Source organism: Dipodomys merriami, unplaced genomic scaffold (genome assembly GCF_024711535.1).
Source record: "Dipodomys merriami isolate MVZ:Mamm:240054 unplaced genomic scaffold, mDipMer1.0.p SCAF_2, whole genome shotgun sequence".
In the NCBI taxonomy this organism is placed as follows: Eukaryota; Metazoa; Chordata; class Mammalia; order Rodentia; family Heteromyidae; genus Dipodomys; species Dipodomys merriami.
In genome coordinates this window covers 59,823,702-59,843,220 of record NW_027203381.1, presented here as the reverse complement: position 1 = coordinate 59,843,220, position 19,519 = coordinate 59,823,702, and the positions used below count along the sequence as shown (strand labels likewise).

The window sequence follows — 19,519 nt, the reverse complement described above, 5'->3', positions numbered from 1 at the left end:
CACAGCTGATTTGGGAAAGATGAGTCTGTCCCAGATGAAAGTCATGAAACTGAAGAAGGGAGGAGGAAAACCCCCAAACAAGCCATAAACAGTGACAACTGGTGGAAGGCAGACAAAGCCCGTGTGGATCAGGAGAGGCAAGCCTGCCTCTTCTTCAGACCTCAGTACAGCCGGTTGGCAATTCCTTTAACCTCCACAGTGCAGAAATAAAGTCTGTGGCAGATTGAAACTTGGATGATTTTGAAACACTCTACTTTGTAGAAAGGAGAATGAGACATTGAGGGGAACCCTAGAATAGGAAGCAAGGATGGCAAAGACGTGTGAAGGCTTCTGATTCAGAGGTTTGTTGCCAGCAGGGGTGAAAGTGGATCCTGGACATTCTTTGTTGTTGTTGTTGTTGATTGTGGGGCTTGAAATCAGGGTCTGGGCAGTATCTCTGAGCTTTTGTGCTCAAGGCTAGCCCTCTACCACTTTGAGTCACAGCTCCATTTCCATTTTTTTTGGTGATTAATAAAGAGATAGGAGTCTCATAGACCTTCCTTCCTGCGCTGGCTTCTAACCACAATTCTCAGTTCTTAGCCTCCTGAGTAGCTAGGATTACAGGCATGAGCCCTCACTGCTTGGCTGATCCTGGACATTCTGATGTCCTAGACATAGTGGACGGGGTGGGGGTCTATGTTCTTGAACTTAGGTATCTGAGGCATGACTAGCAAGGAAGTATAAACATGTTCATATGAGCAAATGTATGTATATAAACGTGAAAGCTTGAATTAAGTGTACTAAGGCCATAGTCAACTTCTAAACTGTTTCCAAGAGGAAACATTAAAAACCAAGGGCTGGGAAGGTGGCCTAGTGGTAGAGTGCTTGCCTTGCATATATAAGGCCCTAGGTTCGATTCCTCAGTACCACGTAAGTAGAAAAAGCTGGAAGTGGTGCTGTGGCTCAGGTGGTAGAGTGATAGCCTTGAGCTGAAGAACTGAGGGACAGTGCCCAGGCCCAAAGTTCAGGCCTCGGGACTCCAAAAAACAACAAAACCCAATCCCTCAGATGGGCACTGTGGCTCATGCCTATAATCCTAGCTACTCAGGAGGCTGAGATCTGAGGATCACAGTTTGAAGCCAGCTCAGGCAAGAAAGACTGTGAAACTCTTATCTCCAGTTAACCAGCAAAAAGCCAGAGGTAGAGTTGTGGCTCAAGTGGTAGAATACCGGTCTTGAGTGGTACCAGGTACCAGACCCTGAGCTCAAGCCCTAGAACCAGGATGAAACAAAACAAAAACCAGCAACAAAACACCCAAAATCAACTCACTAATTATGCATATATTGTCATGCATTGATGATGTACTTTATGTTTTGCTTACACTCATACCCAACATCTTAGACTGATTGGTTCATAGAAGGTACTCAGAGGAGGAAAGGAAATGAGAGAAAGGGAGGAAAGCAAGAAATTTAAAAATGTATTACAAAGAAGATGGTCTTATACCCATTAGGAATTACTGTCAAAGATCCATAGATTTTGTGGGCTCATCTTGTATAGCTTGAGCTTGAACTCAAAAGTTTCTAAATTGTAGATGTGTATCAGCTTAGTCAATACTTTCTCAGTCTTTTCATTTCTATTAAAAGTCTGTGATATTTTTTTTCATTTCTAATTAATTATCTTTTGTGGTCCTGTGTCTTTGTCTTTTTTTTTTGTCATCTTTTAGTAAGTCTTCTGTGCCAAGGTAAATACCCTATTTTTGAAAGCACAGGTTGTAATTGTGTACCATCATAGCACTATCTACAAGGTGCTGTGCCATTTTCTTTTATTTCTCAAGTGAAAACAAGGAAAATTCCTTGGGTTTGAGTTTCTGCCTAAATATAATACAACATAGTCCGACCATCTATGTGTCCTCTAGACCAGTGAAACTTTGGATGGTGAGGTTGTCTCTTGCTACTCACAGGGTTCCCATGGCTCTACTGTTCATCACATATATCTGTTAAACTTCTAGTCTTATTCCTGACATTCTCTGTTTTCTTTCTTTTTTCTTTTTTTTGGGGGGGGGTGTCAGTTGGTGGGTCTTGAGCTCTGGGCCTGGGTGCTATCTGTCCCTGATCTCTTCAGCTCAAGGTGAGCACTCTACCACTTGAGCCACAGCACCACTTCTGTTTTTTTTTGGTGATTAGTTGGAGATGACAGTCTGACAGACTTTCTTGCATGGACTGGCTTTGAACCACGATCCTCAGATCTTAGCCTTCTGAGTAGCTAGGATTACAGGGGTGAGCCACTGGCACCCAGCTCTCTGTTTTCTTATTCCCTTAATTGAGGGATTCCGTGATTGTAGCAGGGGTTAGGGGTATCTATGTGTGACTAAATTGTGGTTAGCCTTATATAAGACCATGTGCTTCCTACTTAGAGGTACTGATAATATAATTCATCATTCCCTCATTTGGCTTTCTTTCTTGCTTCCTTGCTTGCTTTTTTGTGTAAGACCAGGACTTTGAACTTGCTCTCAGACACTTGCTTTCACTCATTGGCTGGCACTCTACCACCTGAGTTATACCTCTACCATGTTTCTTGAATTCCTTCTTTGAGTAAGAACACAAGATTCCATGTACAAGACAGTTTTGTGGTAAAAGATACTACCTAACTTAGAGCCAAAATGGTGTGGCACACACTAAGCATTCTATTTAGATTTGCAGAAATCTAGATTAAGAGTGAGCTAGCAGTTTAGATTCTCCTCTGACAATTATAGAAGTTTTATTTCTGGACAACTTTGGTTTATACTCTAGTGTTAGTCTTGTCAGAACTGTATATTGTATATTACTAAAACCCAAAATGAGGAAATTGAATAGTACTATAATTATTTACTTTTCCAAACTCCAGTAAAGCAGTGGTTGCAATTTTTTTTTTTTTTTGGTGCCAGTACTAGGGTTTGTTTAGCCTCTGGGTACTGTCCCAGAGCTATTTTGCTCAAAGCTAGTGCTCTATTATTTGGAGCACAGTTCTACTTCCTGCTTTTTGGTGGTTAATTGGAGATTAGCATCTCATGGAGTTTCCTGCTTGGTAAACTGCTGCCTTTGAACCATGATCCTTAGATCTCAGCCCTGAGTCGCTAGATCATGTAACTTTTGTTTCAATTGAAATTTGATTACCTTTCCTCATAACTTCACCAAAATTTTTATAATTGAAGATAGGTAAGAGAAGCAGTGACCAAGTGGCCATACTGCTAGTTGCCAATGCACTAATTGTATCATCTTGTCCAACTTTCCCTTCTCATATTTACTAATAATATTCATGTATAAACTTAGCTATTTATCTATATGAAAACATTTAATAACAATTGTGTTGGCTGCCATGATGTCACCATCAAAAAAATCACGAGACTCTAATATTAGACTTCTAAATATAATCTGTTCTCAACTTCTATTGCATGTGTTCAAGAAAAGCAGTTGGCATTATGTAAGAGTGATGGAAACTTGTCCTCTTCAGTCAGTCACTGCCATGACTTAACTTTATATCTTGTCATTGGTAATAGTTTCCATCTAATGTGTTGACAGCTGAGCCCAGAACTCGGGGGATATAGACTTAAAAGACTTGTTGGCTGGAAGGAAGGTCATTTAGTCTTCTCACATGGAAGGGGTGAGATGGCTAATTCTACTTGGTGTAATCACTGGAAATTAACCAAAATCCTAAAAGTATTTTAGGCATAAATATTGAGTCAAACAAAATTGTAGTGGGTTACATTTTCTTTTCTTTCTTTTTGGTGATAATACTGGGACTTGGGCCTTTTTTGCTCAAGGCTGGTGCTCTACCACTTGAGCCATTGCTCTACTCCAGCTTTTATTTTTTGGGGGGGCGGGGAGAGGAGTGGTTAATTGGAGATAAAAGTCAGGTCTGGCTTCAAACTGATCTTCAGATCTCAGCTTCTTGACTATGAGCCACTATATCTTGCCTTGTGATTTTATTTATGTGTGTGTGTGTGTGTGTGTGTGTGTGTGTGTGTGTGTGTGTGTGTGTGTGTGTGTGTGTGTGTGTGTGTGTGTGTGTGTATAACACATATATATTATGAGGCTTGAACTCAGGGTCCTGGGCTAGTACTCTACCACTTTGAACCACAACTATACTTTGGTTTTCTGGTGGGTAATTGGGAATGAGTCTTATGGACTTTCTTCTGTCTGGGCTAGCTTTAAACTGCAATCCTCAGCTCTCAGCTTTCTGAGTAGTTAGGATTACACATGGGAGCCACTGGCTCCCAGTGGGATTATCTTTTTTTTTTTTTTTTGTAGGTCATGGGGCTTGAACTCTGGGCCTGGGCACTGTTCCTCAGCTCTTCAGCTCAAGGCTAGCGTTCTACCACTTAAGCCACAGTACCACTTCTGGTTTTCTGGTGGTTTATTGGGGATAAGAGTCTTAAGGACTTTCCTTCCTCAGCTAGCTTTGAACTGTGATCCTCAGATCTCAGCCTCCTTAGCAGCTAGGATTATAGGCATGAACCACTGGCACCAGGCAGATTATCTTTTTACTGGTGTGATTATCTTGTTACTAAGACCTCAATGTAGTAGAAAGTGGCCAGCACAGAAGTTGAACTCTGTTTTTCCTTCCTGCCCTCCAAGGTAGCTGGACAGACAGTAGCCATTTTAACTCACAACTAGAAGACAGCCCTGATGGTACAACATTGTTATTAGGGCTTTTTCTACTTTGGGTAAAAAGGCCCTCTCTGAAATTATTTAGCTTCTAAATAGGAATTTAAATTCGATTTTGTTGCAAGGTTGTGTCTTTTTAGTGATTTGCCTTGCTTGCTTGACTTGTGACTTGACTTGAATTCTAAGAACAATTAGGTGGATGGAAGGTTTGAGAAAGGAGGCCTTGTGGTCTAAACTAACTGGCTTTCCCTCTTTTTCTTTCTTTTCTGATTTCAGTGGTGCTTCATGCCCCACCTCCAACCAAGATCAAGAGGGAGCTGCATAGCCCCTCCTCTGAGCTGTCGTCCTGTAGCCATGAGCAGGCTCTTGGTGCTAACTATGGAGAAAAGTGCCTCTACAACTATTGGTAAGTGGAGCCAGAGGAAGGCTGTCCAGAGTGGAAGTGGCCATCAAGTTGAATGTTCTAGGTATTATCCAATAGAATCCGCTAGGTGTACCCGAGTCCATTTGGAACTATGGGGCTATATACAAAAAGAAAAATGTGTTTGAGAGCCACAAACAATATAGATCTATAGGGATCTAAATTAGCCTGGAATACTGGGTTATTTGATCTGTGATCTGTGGATTTGAGACAGGCCGAGAATACTTATTCATGTCTATCATATGTTAATGTGAACTTTAAGCACCAAGGAAGTAATCTTCAAATCAGAATAGACCAAAAAAAAAAAAAAAGGTCCCATTCTTGTGCCCTTTACCTAGGAATATCTAAGCTCCGGGAATGAAGCTTTAATTTTAAACCATTCTTTGCTCTAGAAGGTAAACATAGATCTGCCTGAGAGGGGGAGGCTGAGGTTTGTTAATTCAAGTGATGTTATATCAGAAGTTTACCTTTCACCAGGATTCTTACTCATTCCCTAAAGCCCTGGAATACGTAGGAGATGGGACCTGAAAATGCCCGGATGTATATTCTCCCCTCACCCTCTACCTCTCTACACATGCACAGAGAATTCTTTGAGAAGGAGGGAAAAAAGGAAACCGGAAGCAGAGGCTAAAATTATCTTTGAGAAAAATCACTAGATGTGTTAAACAAGTCCCTGTGACGCAGTGTGTTTGTCACTTTTCTGAGGTACAAATATTCCCTCAGGGCTTCTAGCAATTTAACTATGTTAATGCTGTTATTTCCTGGCAACCAGGGGCTGAAAACTGGACCTGGTAACCATGCTAATGGCTTCATTGCAGCCTAATGGTCCCTTCTTTTCTTTCTGTTTGCAGTGCCTATGATAGGAAGCCTCCCTCTGGGTTCAAGCCATTAACCCCTCCAACCACTCCTTTGTCACCCACCCATCAGAATTCCCTATTTCCCCCACCTCAAGCCACTCTGCCCCCTTCAACTCATGCCCCTGGAGCTGGCTCAGTACCAGGTGTGGGCCCTGCCCCCACCCCTCACTCACTTCCAGAACCTGGACCACAGCCGCAGACATTTGCTGTCCCTAGACCACCACATCAGCCCCTGCAGATGCCAAAGATGATGCCTGAAAACCAGTATCCATCAGAACAGAGGTGGGTGCTGGGCTGCTCTGGACTTCCTCAACTCCTGTCCTCATTGGGAGAGGGAAAGCAGTTTGATCTGGTACCTATAGAAGTTCTTATGCTATTGAGGCACCTTGTGGTGGTAAGATTAATAATAAGATGAGTAGAACCTACTTGTATTCCACGCTGTCCGTGGGGTGCTCCATAAGATTTGTAGACATTACTAAACCTTATGAAGCAGGGAAGGGAGAGATACTTGGTGCTACTAACCTCCTTTCCAAGCTACAGGAAACACACAAGCTACACAGAACACACAAGTCTATGGACCCTCACTGAGGGCAAGTTTCCTGGCTCCTCATTGGAGACTACCCATAAGCTTGAACTTTGGTTTATACCTCTCATAACTAATTTGTTACTATTTTACCTAACTATTAGAGAAGATAGCTGAGTTACAGGGGACATTATTCATCTATTTTTAACATAGTTCATCACTGAGAGATTAGCTCAGGGTTTTGAAGATAGAAATTGCCTAGTTATACTCCACATATGTTGTGCTCCTAATTAGGGAATTGAGGCTTTAAGGGTACTTTTTTTTTTAATCACCAAGTAAAGGTATCTAGGTATCCCCCGTTCTTCTTTTTTTTTTTTTTTTTTTTTTTTTGTCGGTCGTGGGGCTTGAACTCTGGGCCTGGGCGCTGTCCTTCAGCTCTTCAGCTCAAGGCGAGCGCTCTACCACTTGAGCTACAGCGCCACTTCCGGTTTTCTGGTGGTTTATTGGAGATAGGAGTCTCACGGTCTCTCCTGCCCGGGCTGGCTTTGAACCACGATCCTCAGATCTCAGCCTCCTGAGTAGCTAGGATTACAGGCGTGAGCCACCAGCGCCCGGCTCCCCCGTTCTTCTAAGTCCGTTATTGAGGTGTAGATTTTTGGATACTATGGCCTTTATGTGGGATGTCCTGGGAGCCTGCCCTATTTCAAGTTTCTGGGATGGTGAGGTCATGGATTGTCAGTGATGTAACCAAGGGATAGAATAAGATGGCGACCATTTCAGTTCATGGCTGTCTCACTGCATTGTGTGTGGGGAGGGGTGGAGTAAGGGAGAAGGAGAAGGAAGAATGTGGGAGTGGACTTTCTCCAGGTTTGGTTCAACCTGGATGACCATCAGTGTTTACTTGAAGGTCACTGTGGCTTATTTCTAGATGAAATGCAGAAATAATAAAGCACCTTTGGTTGGTTCTTTTTTTTTTAATTTAATTTAATTTTATTTGTGAACATACTGTACAGAGGGGTTACAATTACATGGGCAGGATAATGCGTACATTTCTTACCAAGCATTGCACCCTCCTCCTTTGGTTTACCCTTCACATCCCTTCCCAGCCTCCCCCCTCCCCCCCAATCCCAATCCCAATCCTTCCCCCCCCCCCCCCACCGACGTTGTAAAGCTCGTTTTGGACATGACAACTTGTACTTCTCATTGTTGCAACAGGTCCACCTGTATCCTTAAACAACTGGTTTTTCCCCATCTCCTCCACAAGTTATACTGACATCAAATATAGTGAAAGCAGGGGTTATACTGTGGGGGAGGGACATACAAAGCAACAAAGATAATCTTATAAATGCGTTAGAAACACATGCATGAAAGAAAAAAACATTAAAATACATATCTAAGGGTTCATTTTCCTGACCTCACATTATCTGACCTTTTCCGCTTGACTCATACCTATACTAGATATTGCAAATAAGAGAAACCATGGGACCTATGTTTCTTTGGGCTTGGCTTACTTCACTTAATATAATTTTTTCCAAGTCTTTCCATTTCCTAACAAATGGGGCAATGTCATTCTTTCTGATGGAGGCATAGAATTCCATTGTGTATATATACTTTGGTTGGTTCTGATTTCCCCTGTCCCCTTGCTTTGACAGCTTCCCTGTAGCGCTGTGTATTATGGTTAGTTGTTTGTTAATCTGCCGCATTGCACGGGGTCTAAGGAGTGAGCATTGGGTAGCGGGGGATGGTGCCTTTGGGACTGGAACTCAACTGAAGAGACAGCAGCCAGTTGTTAACTTTATGTCACAAGCTGCTCTTTGACAGATAATTGGGAAATTTGGATTTTTTGTTGTTGTTGGTCATGGGGTTTGAACTCTGGGCCTGGGTGCTGTCCCTGAGCTCTTCAGCTCAAGGCAAGTGATCTACCACTTGAGCCACAGCGCCACTTCCTTTTTTTTTTTTTTTTTTTTTTTTTTTGGTTAATTGGAGATAAGAGTCTTACAGACATTCCTGCCCAGGCTAGCTTTGAACCTCGAGCTTCAGATTTCAGCTTCCTGTTAGCTAGGATTACAATCATGAGCCACCAGCTCCCGACTTTTATATAGTAGGCACAGATTTGTTTTAAGTTGGCAATTAATTTAAATTAAAAATAGTAACAATACTTTATAGACTAAATAAAATCACTCTGTGGGCAAAAATCACCCTGTAGACCTGCCAGCTTATGAATTCTGGCTGAGATACCATTTTTATTTCAGTAGGTTTTTGTCTTTTTTTTTTTTTTTTCCTGTAAACAGCAGCATCTTGCTGATTTTCTATAGGGTTATCAATTGAGGAAGAGGGGTGAGGTAGTAGATGTATTCAGCATTTGAAATACTTAGCACATTTGTATTTTTATACCATAAAGAAAAATTGTTCTTTGTTAAATCTGTTTTAGTATTATGTCCCTCTCAATTCACTCCTTTTTTTTTTTTTTTTTTTTTAATAACATATCCAAAGGGCTAGTGTAACATTTTATGAATGGTTGGCTGAACTGGGGAAACACCTTAATTCCACTGGAATTTTTTTTCCTTTTGCAGCTCTGGCTGACAATAGAGTCATCTACCTCCAGGCTGCTCAACCTCCTCAAGAAAGGAAGAGGCTTGGGTCTCTGAGATTTGTGCCATCAGCCTTCAGGGGTCTAAAGGGAGAAGGGCCAGAGCAGAATGTGGATATAGCTTATCTCAGGGCTATTCTTTTGAAGTCTGCCTGTCATCTTGAACTTACTCCCTCCTAAACGTCTTTGCCTGTGGGAATGGAACGGTTTCACACATACTGGGATGATGTGGAGAGTCTTGAGATAGAAATGGAGTCCAAGGGGAAGTATTCTGTAGGCTTCTGAATCAATAAAGTAGAAATAGTACAGAGTACCAGAGTATTAGAGTACTGTGTCAAAGATCAGAGTACACAGGAGGCCCTGGCTGTGGGAAAGGCAGAATCAAAATGCTCAACCCACTACTGAGTTGGGGATTTGAATATATAAGTAACTGTCACATGTGGAGAAAAATCATGGTCAATCTCTGCTACCATCACCCCTATTCTTCTGTACCTTTTTTGTTAAACAGAAACATTCTTCAGTACTCTATTTTTCTTCCTTTCTTTGCCTTTTTTTTTGGGGGGGGGGTCAGTCATGGGGGCTTGAATTCAGGGCCTAGGAGCTGTCCCTGAAATTTGGTGCTTAAGGCTAGCACTCTGCTACTTTGAGCCACAGCACCACTTCTGGTTTTTTGGTGGTTAATTGGAGATAAGAACTTCCCTGCCTATGCTGGCTTCAAAGTGCAATCCTCAGATCTCAGCCTCTGAAGTAGCTAAGATTACAGGTCTGAGCCACCAGCACCTGGCCCTTCCCCCCCCTCTTTTTTTTTTTTTTTTTGTAGCAGTACTAGGGTTTAAACTCAGAACCTGGGCACTGTCTCTTAGCTTTTTCTTTTCTTTTTTTTTTGGGTCCGGTCGTGGAGCCTGAACTCTGGGCCTGGGCGCTGTTCCTCAGCTCTTCAGCTCAAGGCTAGCTCTCTACCACTTGAGCCACAGCACCACTTCCGGCTTTTTTTCTTTTTGTTTATGTGGTGCTGAGGAATCAAACCAAACCAAGAGCCTTAGGCATGCAAGGCAAGTGCTCTACCACTGAGCCACCTTCCCAGCTCCAGTCTGGTTTTTTTTTGAGGATAAAAATGGATTAGATAAAAACTGATTTAAGTACCCCTTTCCTTAGATTACATTTTATCTCTGTATCTTATTTGACCTCAATGTATTTTGTTGATAGTGATGGTATTTTGCAAGGATTATACTTTAAACAACTAAAATAGAATCTTGTCAAAGTACATTCTTAATGTTTCATATAATTCTAGTATATAATTCTTCACAACTCAGGTTATTTTTAGAAGATAAACACTGTGCTTGAAAGCTGTGATTTATATTGGTGATTTCCTCCCTGAAAGGAAGGGAAAACCATGCAATTTGGCATGTTCAGACATGTTCCATTTATCCCCAGAGACCAGCTGCTCCTTAGAGTAGTGTGCTTTTCCTTCAGCCACCCAATTTCATGGGACTGTGGGAGGTGGTCACACGTGCTGGGTAGAGCAGAAGCTATTTCTATTCAGGTCCATAGTGTGGTCACACGTATTTTCATATATTATTACATCTCAAGTTGAAGAAGGTCCCACAATTCAACTGAAGGGTCTCCAGTGGAAAAATAGGTTATCTAAGAATTTTGAGATATACTGTTCTCTTGCGCTTGACATTTTTTAAAAAAAAGCAAAAGTCAATAAGACAAAATTTAAGAAAACATTCCTGTAGTAGAAAAGACTATTCAAGAAACTGAGATCTGAAGGATTGAGATTCCAACTCACAAAATTTCAATAGACTGCCTCCATCTCCAATTAATCAGTAAAAAGCAGGGCTGGAGGGTTGGTTAAGTGGTTGAATGCCAGTAAAGCAAGCTTGAGGTTCAGTACCACTGAAAGAAAAATTACCTGAAGCTACTTAGGAGGCTGAGTGAAATCCAGCCCAGGCAGGAAAATCTGTGAGACTCATAATCAAGTTTGCCACCAGTAAGCCAGAAGTGCAGCTGTGGCTCAAGTGGTAGAGTGCCAGCCCTGAGAGAAAAAGCTAAGAGACAGCTAGCTCCCAGGCTCTGGGTTCAAACCCCAGTACTTAGAGACAGACACACACACACACACACACACACACACACACACACACACACACACACACACACACACACACACACACACACACACACACACACACACACACACACACACACACACACACACACACACACACACACACACACACACACACTCTCTCACTCTGCTTCTAGATTGTTTTAAGAACACCAGTATTATAGTGGGTGATCATTCTGTTATTGACAATTAGCAAGATCCCAGTCAGCAAGAGGTCAGCTATGTACAGTACCTTCTGAAACAGGAAACTGCCTAACCTGTTTGAGAAAGTTCTTTTCCTCCAGGATTATAATGCAGGCTTGAAAATTTACAGGGATGAGCTAAGTTTTCTGGAATTTACTAGAAATTACTCATTCCTTAAAGATGGTAGATAAATTAAGAGATTTAATAGACTCAAGTTTTTCTCTGTGTCTGCTTCCTCTCTTAAAAACTCCTTCCCTAATAAATTGCTGCTCATTTTCGCCCTTCAGATGTTGTGGCTTTTAGTGGAAAGGATTTGACTGAGTCACATGTGTAGCATGGTCTGGAATAAAAGTGGATGTGTCTGATGTAGCTTCTTTCCACATGCCCTGTTAATACCATGTTATGCATGACAGCACAGATTCACTTTGGGATCCAAAACAGAGTTTCTTAGATGCTCACTGAAACCTCCTTGCAGACTGAATAATGCACTTCTTGAAGTGGTATTTCTGGTTTGAGTGTAGGATGTTTATTAGTTTCTTTTTGTTGTTGTTGGTTGTGGGGCTTGAACTCCGCTTGGGTGCTGTCCCTCAGCTCTTTAGCTCAAGGCAAATGCTCTACCACTTGAGCCACAGTGCCACTTTTGATTTTCTGAGTGGTTTATTGCAGATAAGAGTCTAAAGGACTTTTCTGCCTGGGCTAGCTTTGAACCACGATCCTCAGATCTCAGCCTCTTGAGTAGCTAGGATTATAAGCGTGAGCCACCGGTGCCCGGCCTGTTTATTAGTTTTGAATCTTAAGGTTAGTTTTCAGCATTTCACCTTAGTGTTCATTGTAAGTTTTTATTGCCTGTTATCAAGCTAAATTTCCTTTTACTCCTCATTAGCTAAAAAGATATTACTGTATTGAAATTAACATTTGTCAGACATGACTTCTTTCCCTCTTGAGATCTCCAAATGATTGTCTCCTTCAATAATGTAAAACCAACCTTAAATTGTTTTTATGTTTTTGTCAGTTGTGGGGCTTGAACTCTGGGCCTGGGCGCTGTCCCTGAGCTCTTCAGCTCAAGGTGAGCTCTCTGCCACTGGAGCCACAGTGCCACTTCCGGTTTTCTGGACTTTCCTGCCCGGGCTGGCTTTGAACCACAATCTTCAGATCTCAGCCTCCTGAGTAGCTAGGGTTACAGGCTTGAGCCATCTATGGCCGGCTCTTCAATTGTTTTTTTAAAATTATCTTTAGGTAGTTGTACAAAGGACTTGTCATTCAACAACAAAGCAATTTTTGAAAAAAGTGCATCTTAATCAGTGTCACTCCTTTCAACATTCTCACCCTTCCCTCTCCTACTTATTACCTCTCCCTCATTTTTCAACCTCCTGAGTAACTAGGATTACGGGTATAAGCCACCCGCGCCCGGCTTTAACTTTTTTTTTTTAATGGGAATTTTAAAATTTCTGGCTCAGTGTCTTCATCATTTAGTTTTTCCCTGGATGTTACCTAGTTGAGTAATAGATTTTTTTTTCCTAGTAATGTGTTGGCTTTTCATGTGAGTTTTAAAATTGATTGACAAAATTATTCACAGTATTTTAAAATTTTCTATAGTATCTGTAGGTTGTCTCATTTCTTTCATTAGCTTACTTTAGTTATTGCAGTCTGGGATCTTGTTACATTCCTAAATATGTTTCCAGTGTATTCCAGTCTGACTTTTTTTTTGGGGGGGTGGGGTGGACAGGCAAGGGACCTTGAACTTAGGGCCAGGGCTCTGTCCCTGAGCTTCTTTTGCTCAAAGCAAGCAATCTATCACTTAAGCCACAATACCACTTCCAGCTTTTTTTGAGTAGTTCATTGGAGATAAGAGTCTCATGCAGTTTCCTGCCTGAAGTTGGCTTCCAACTGCTACCCTCAGATCTTAGCCTCCTGAGTAGCTAGGATTACAGTTGTAAACCATTGTACCCAGCCTCATTTTATGTCTTGATATTAATTACTTAGCACTTTTTTACTTTTATTAGTCTTGGCAGACTTCGTTGTTGTTGTCGTTGGTCGTGGGACCTGAACTCTGGGCCAGGACACTGTCTATCAGCTCTTCAGCTCAAGGCTAGCGCTCTACCACTAGGAGCCACAGCGCCACTTCCGTCCTTTTCTATTTATGTGGTGCTGAGAATGAGAAATCAAACCGAGGGCCTCAGGCATGCAAGGCAAGCACTCTACCACTGAGCCACCTTCCCAGCTCATTGGCAAACATTTATCTTTTCATCAGATTAGTTTGGCCTTGCTTTATTTTCTCTGTTGGCTATTTTCTATTTTATTGTTTTATGCTTTTACTAAACTATAGTATTGATGTTTTGTCATTCATGGGGCTTGAACTCAGGGTCTGGGCGCAGTCCCTGAGCTCTTTTGCTCAAGGCTAGCCTTCTGCCACTTTCAACCACAGTGCCACTTCTAGTTTCTTTTATTGAGGGGGGGGGGTGTCCAGTTGTGGGGCCTGAACTCTGGGCCTGGGCGCTGTCTCTCAGCTCTTCAGCTCAAGGCTAGCGCTCTACCACTTGAGCCACAGCACCACTTACGCTTTTTTTTTCTTTTTGCTTATGTGGTGCTGAGGAATCGAACCCAGGGCCTCATGCATGCAAGGCAAGCACTCTACCACTGAGCCACCTTCCCAACCCCCACACTTCTGGTTTCTGATGGTTAATTGGAGATGAGAGTTGTATCGGCTTTCCTTCTTGGGCTGGCTTTGAATTGGGATCCTCAGATCTCAGCTTCCTGAGTAGCTAGTTTGACAGGCATGAGCCACTGTGCCTGGCTATATTTTCTTTTTGTTGTTGTGGTTTTCTGACTTCTTTGTTTAGATAATTAGTTCAGAATTTTTAACATTTTTTTTTCTTTCTTTTTTTTGGTGGTGGTGGTGGGGTCCGGTCGTGGGGCCTGAACTCTGGGCCTGGGCACTGTCCCTCAGCTCTTCAGCTCAAGGCTAGCGCTTTACCACTTGAGCCACAGCGCCACTTCCGGCTTTTTTCTTTTTGCTTATGTGGTGCTGAGGAATAGAACCCAGAGCCTCATGCATGCAAGGCAAGCGCTCTACCACTGAGCCACCTTCCCAGCCCCCATTTTTTTTCTTTTTCTTTTTTTTTTTTTTTGTCGGTCGTGGGGCTTGAACTCTGGGCCTGGGCGCTGTCCTTCAGCTCTTCAGCTCAAGGCGAGCGCTCTACCACTTGAGCTACAGCGCCACTTCCGGTTTTCTGGTGGTTTATTGGAGATAGGAGTCTCACGGTCTCTCCTGCCCGGGCTGGCTTTGAACTGCGATCCTCAGATCTCAGCCTCCTGAGTAGCTAGGATTACAGGCGTGAGCCACCAGCGCCCGGCTCATTTTTTTTTTTCTTATTATGTAAGGATATAACCAAGTAGCCTTAAGGCTGGGATGACCATACATTAAGAATTTCTAAGGTCACAAGGCTTAGACATTGTCTGCTAGTAGTTTCTCCTTCCTCCCCTGAATGTATCCCTATTTGGACAATCAATATTGGATCTCCTTACTCAAGTCCTGATTCAGTTCCAAGTTTAGTTCTAAGTATTTTCTGTTATTTCTTTTGACCTTGGAGTTTTTTTGTTTTTGTTTTTGTTTTTGTTTTTTTTTGTTGGTCATGGGGCCTGAACTCTGGGCCTGGGTGCTGTCCCTGAGCTCTTCAGCTCAAGGCTAGTGTTCTACCACTTGAGCCATAGTGCCACTTCCAGCTTTTTCTGCTTATGTGGTACTGAGGAATCAAACCCAGGGCCTCATGCATGCAAGTACCACTGAGCCACCTTCCCAACCCCTGACTTGGAGTTCTTACATTCTTAATTTTTAAACAAAGGATATTGAATCAATGAGATTTTTCAAATGTTATTAACAGAGTCTTTAACTATTTTTACAGACATAGGCCTAAGATTCTGGAGTCAGATTCACAGACCTGGGACTGAATCCCAGCTCTGCTAGTGTGGGACACGAGGCAGGCACTTTGCTTTTTTTTCAGTTTGGTTTCTTTGTCTGAAAATGGAAGAATAGTAGATGTCATATAGTAACAATATATGGATTAAATACAATCACATCAGAACCAAAGATGTTTAGTCAAGGTTGTCTTCTAAAGACAGTTTGACATTTTTGGGGGGTCAGTCGTGGGGCTTCAACTCTGGGCCTGGGCGCTGTTCTTGGTCTCTTCAGCTCAAGGGAGCACTCTACCACTTGAGCCACAGTATCACTTGGGGACAGTTTGACTTTTAAACATTACGTTTACTTCCATAAACTATACTTTCAAGAATCCTTACTTGCTTAAAAGAAACTTTAGTTGCTCTTATGTTTTTTTATTTTTTTTTGGGGGGGGGTGTCTGGTCGTGGGGCCTGAACTCTGGGCCTGGGCGCTGTCCCTCAGCTCTTCAGCTCAAGGCTAGTGCTCTACCACTTGAGCCATAGTGCCACTTCTGGCTTTTTTCTTTTTGCTTATGTGGTGCTGAGGAATCGAACCCGGGGCCTCAGGCATGCAAGGCAAGCCCTCTACCACTGAGCCACCTTCCCAGCCCCGTAGTTGTTCTTATGTTTAATGGTAAAATTTAAAGCTCCCTTTAATTATCAGACTGGTTAAAGTTGTATGTGTACAGGTAATACTTTCACCATATACTATCTTAGAGGCATATCCTATTTACAACACCGTTTTTTTTTCTCTCAGGATGTTTAGAATTAAGACAATCATCGAGGTCCTAGAAAGGATGTAGTGTGTGTTGCTCCTCACCTCTCAATGTCTTATAATACTTGAGATGAGTCTGTTCGAGTCTTTACTGTTGACAGGCTTGAAGGAGCTCTAAGGGTTGTTTCAGAGTTCTTGGTATGCTTTTAGGTAGAAGTGTCTAGATGGTTATTACACAGAAGGAAAATAAACAATCGCTTCACACAAGTTCTTCACATTAATGTTTATTTTCCTGTCATAACATTTAAAGCTAGCTACTGAAGAATAAAATGGCATTCTTTCTGAAAAAGGAGACTGGGTGTTACCAACAGTCAATGAACTCTTATTTAAATGCAGTAGATCTTTGTATTGAACACCTTCTGATTTTAACTGGGGTATTGTAGGGGGGGGTGGTTGAAGGTCATGTGACTGGTGTGCTGGGCTTTGTTAAATTCATTACTTTATGTCCTTTTAACAGTAGATCTTGAGACAAATGTTCTGGTTTTTTTGGGTCAGTCATGGGGCTTGAACCCTGGGCCTGGGCACTGTCCTTAAGCCTCTTGGTGCTCAAGGCTAGTAAGTTACAGCTCCACTTGTGCTTTTCTAGTGGTTAATTGTAGATAAGAGTCTCATGGACTCTCCTGCCTGAGTTGGCTTTAAATCATGATCCTCAGATCTCAGCCTCCTAAGTAGCTAGTCTTATAGGCAGGACCGACCGGCACCCTGCTCTGGTTTTTGGTTTGGCTTGGTTTGGTTTGCACATACTAGGGCTTGAACTCAGGACCTGGGTGCTGCCGTTTAGCTTTTCACTCAAAGCCCTCTACCATTTGAATCACAGCTCTACTTTCAGCTTTTTGGCAGTTAATTGGAGTCTCACCGACTTTCTTTCCTGGACTAGCTTTGAAGTGCTATCTTCAGATCTAAGTTTCGGATTACAGGTGTGAGCCACCAGTGCCCGGCTCTGGTTGTTTTCTTCTATTTCAGAGGAAAACTGAGGTTCAGAACAGTTACAAGAGCTCTCCCAAGGTCATACGTTTAAGTAAGAGGTGGGTTGGGTTTCAGCCTACGAGGTTCTGACTTCAGCCAGAGCCTTCCATGACTGTGCCGCGTCTCAATTCCTATTCTCTTCCCTTAGCCTCAGTAGAAAGCTTTAAGTGTGTGGTGTGGCCCTTGTCAGCTTTTACAGATCACCTCCAAACCAATCTCTGACCCATTACCACTTCACCTGGCACCCATAGCTTCTGTTCAGTCTTCATTGAATCTGCACTTTCTTCCCTTTTTCCCCCTCATAAGCATTGTATTTACTCTGTGTTGTTGGCAGCAGAGGCTGAAAAGGAAATGCAGAAAAAGCATCGGACGGTTTTTCATAACGTAAACCAAATGTTGGTGGCGTGGGTGAGCTTTTGGGAGGAAAGGCTATAAAAATCCCACAAATAAATAAATAACTGGCTCTTTAAATAAACTGGCACCAAAAAAAAAAACCTAACTAACCCTTATTGGATATTGCGTCTGCCTTTGCTCACTCAATGTGAGTTCAATTGGCTCAGCTCATTAGGGTCAGGGATGGGGGTAGGAAGAAGTCAGGGCTGAGTTGCTCTTCCTGTGGGAATGATGGCCGGCTCCAGTACGAAGCAGCATCTTTGTCATCCCTGTTTTGTGTGGACGACACATTCTTAGATACTTCAAAAGGATTGCTGAGAGAAGAGGGTTCAAATGAAGGTCAGTGAGTGTATTTTGAGAACCAAGAACTGAATTACTTTACTAATCTCTACAAATAGGAGCAATTACAACAGCTAGCTGAGAATCCTCCTTCCAAATATGTTGGTGTAGGGAGCTACCCTCAAGATCCCCTCTGCTACTCCCACTCTCAAAACCAACCAGGGCTAAGCAGTCCCCCTGACAAAAATGTGGCCTGCAGACCCCAGGCCTCTGAGTTTCTTGCATCTTTGGAGTGGAGAGAGAGAGGGAGACAGAGAGAGAGAGAGAGAGAGAGAGAGAGAGAGAGAGAGAGAGAGAGAGAGAGAGAGAGAGAGAGAGAGAGAGAGAGAGAGGACTGCCGGCCCTTGCCTATGTGGAAGTGCCTTTTCCTGAGGAGGCCATCCCAGGCTGACGCTAGAGTTTCATTCTGGAAGATGAGAAGATGAGAACTAAGCAGAAGTGGGACCATGGGTCCTGCCAGCTACAGAGGCTCTGGTTACAGAACTGAGCCATCGCAGAACCATCAAAGGAAGTGACTTGTGGAGGTCACCTTTGAACATGCTGAGATGGTGGCAGAGGGGACAGGGAGAGCAAACATGGGAGGTGGGTGCTCTTATTAACTGTCCTTCCAAGTAGCATAAAGTCGGGCCACCTAAGACAAACAAAGCCTGAAGATTATCTTTCTGTTTCTGTTCTGAAAGAAATTCCCTTCAGGTTTGCTGCATGCTGCTGGCGCCTGAATTCTAAATGTCAAGCCTAAACCTGAGTTGCAAATTCACACTTCTTCAGAGACCCTTGAAAAGTTTCTTTAAATAACAGCAACCTTGAAAATCGAGCTCTGTTTTAAGTGTACACTACACCCCAGGGAAGGGCTCCCAACCCATTGGACCTTATGTAGTTGATAAAATGTGTTTAAAATGTTAGCTGGACAGATTGATAGGCTTTTGTGTCTGGGACTGACGGATATGAATATGTAAAATTGCTCAGAGATCACATAGGAACATGGTCTCATGTGCTGCTGGCAGTGGAGCCTGAGAACATGTTTTGTCTGCCCCAAGATCTCTATTTTATTTTGAAATTTGATGTTCTAGAAATCTGTTCACCTGTTGTCATAGATTATTAGATGAAAGTAATTAGTAAGAGCCAAGCTAAAGCTAGAATAAGACCTTAATGATCTGGGACTATATTTACTGGTAATTTTTCAAAAAAAACATACTGAGAGTTGGGTGCTGGTGGCTCACACCTGTGATCATAGCTTCTCAGGAGGCTAAAACCTGGAGGATCAAGGTTTGAAGCCAGCCCATGAAGAAAAGTCTTCAAGATGCCCATCTTTAGAATAACCAGCAAAATGTCAACTAGAGGTGTAGCTCAAGTGGTAGGAGCTTCACTCGAGTAAGTGCAAAAGAAAAAACCTAGCAAAAAGAAAACCTTCATATTGAGAGTCTGAGAAATGTAATGCAGCAACTTTGTGTTTGCTTTGCATGGGTGAAGTCCCTAGGTTTGATCTCCAGCATCAAAATAAAAAGGAAAGCTTTCAAACTCACTGAAATTAGATGTTTTAAATGCTTTTTTTTTTTCCCCTTGAACTCTAGTTCTAGCTCCAGCTTGAGATCACAAATGTGTGTGTGTGTGTGTGTGTGTGTGTGTGTGCGCGCGCACGCGCGCGCACGCGTGCGCACACACACACCAGTCTTGGGACTTGAACCTCAGGGTCTGGGTACTGTCCTTAAGCTTTTTTGGGGGAGGGGGGCGTTGTGGGTCCTGAACTCTGGGCCTGGGCACTGTCCTTCAGCTCAAGGCTAGTGCTCT

At 42.7% G+C, this 19,519-nt stretch overlaps 1 protein-coding gene across 3 annotated transcripts in view; it reads left to right on the top strand.

Moving 5' to 3' along the window:
- Etv5 (ETS variant transcription factor 5) overlaps positions 1-19,519 on the top strand; it is a 72,315-nt gene that overhangs the window by 27,703 nt on the left and 25,093 nt on the right. For all 3 annotated transcript variants that reach the window (XM_070029772.1, XM_070029770.1, XM_070029771.1), the window contains exons 6-7: positions 4,899-5,028; positions 5,895-6,182. In XM_070029772.1, coding sequence (XP_069885873.1) covers positions 4,899-5,028; positions 5,895-6,182 — 418 coding nt within the window. The remainder of the gene's footprint in view (positions 1-4,898; positions 5,029-5,894; positions 6,183-19,519) is intronic.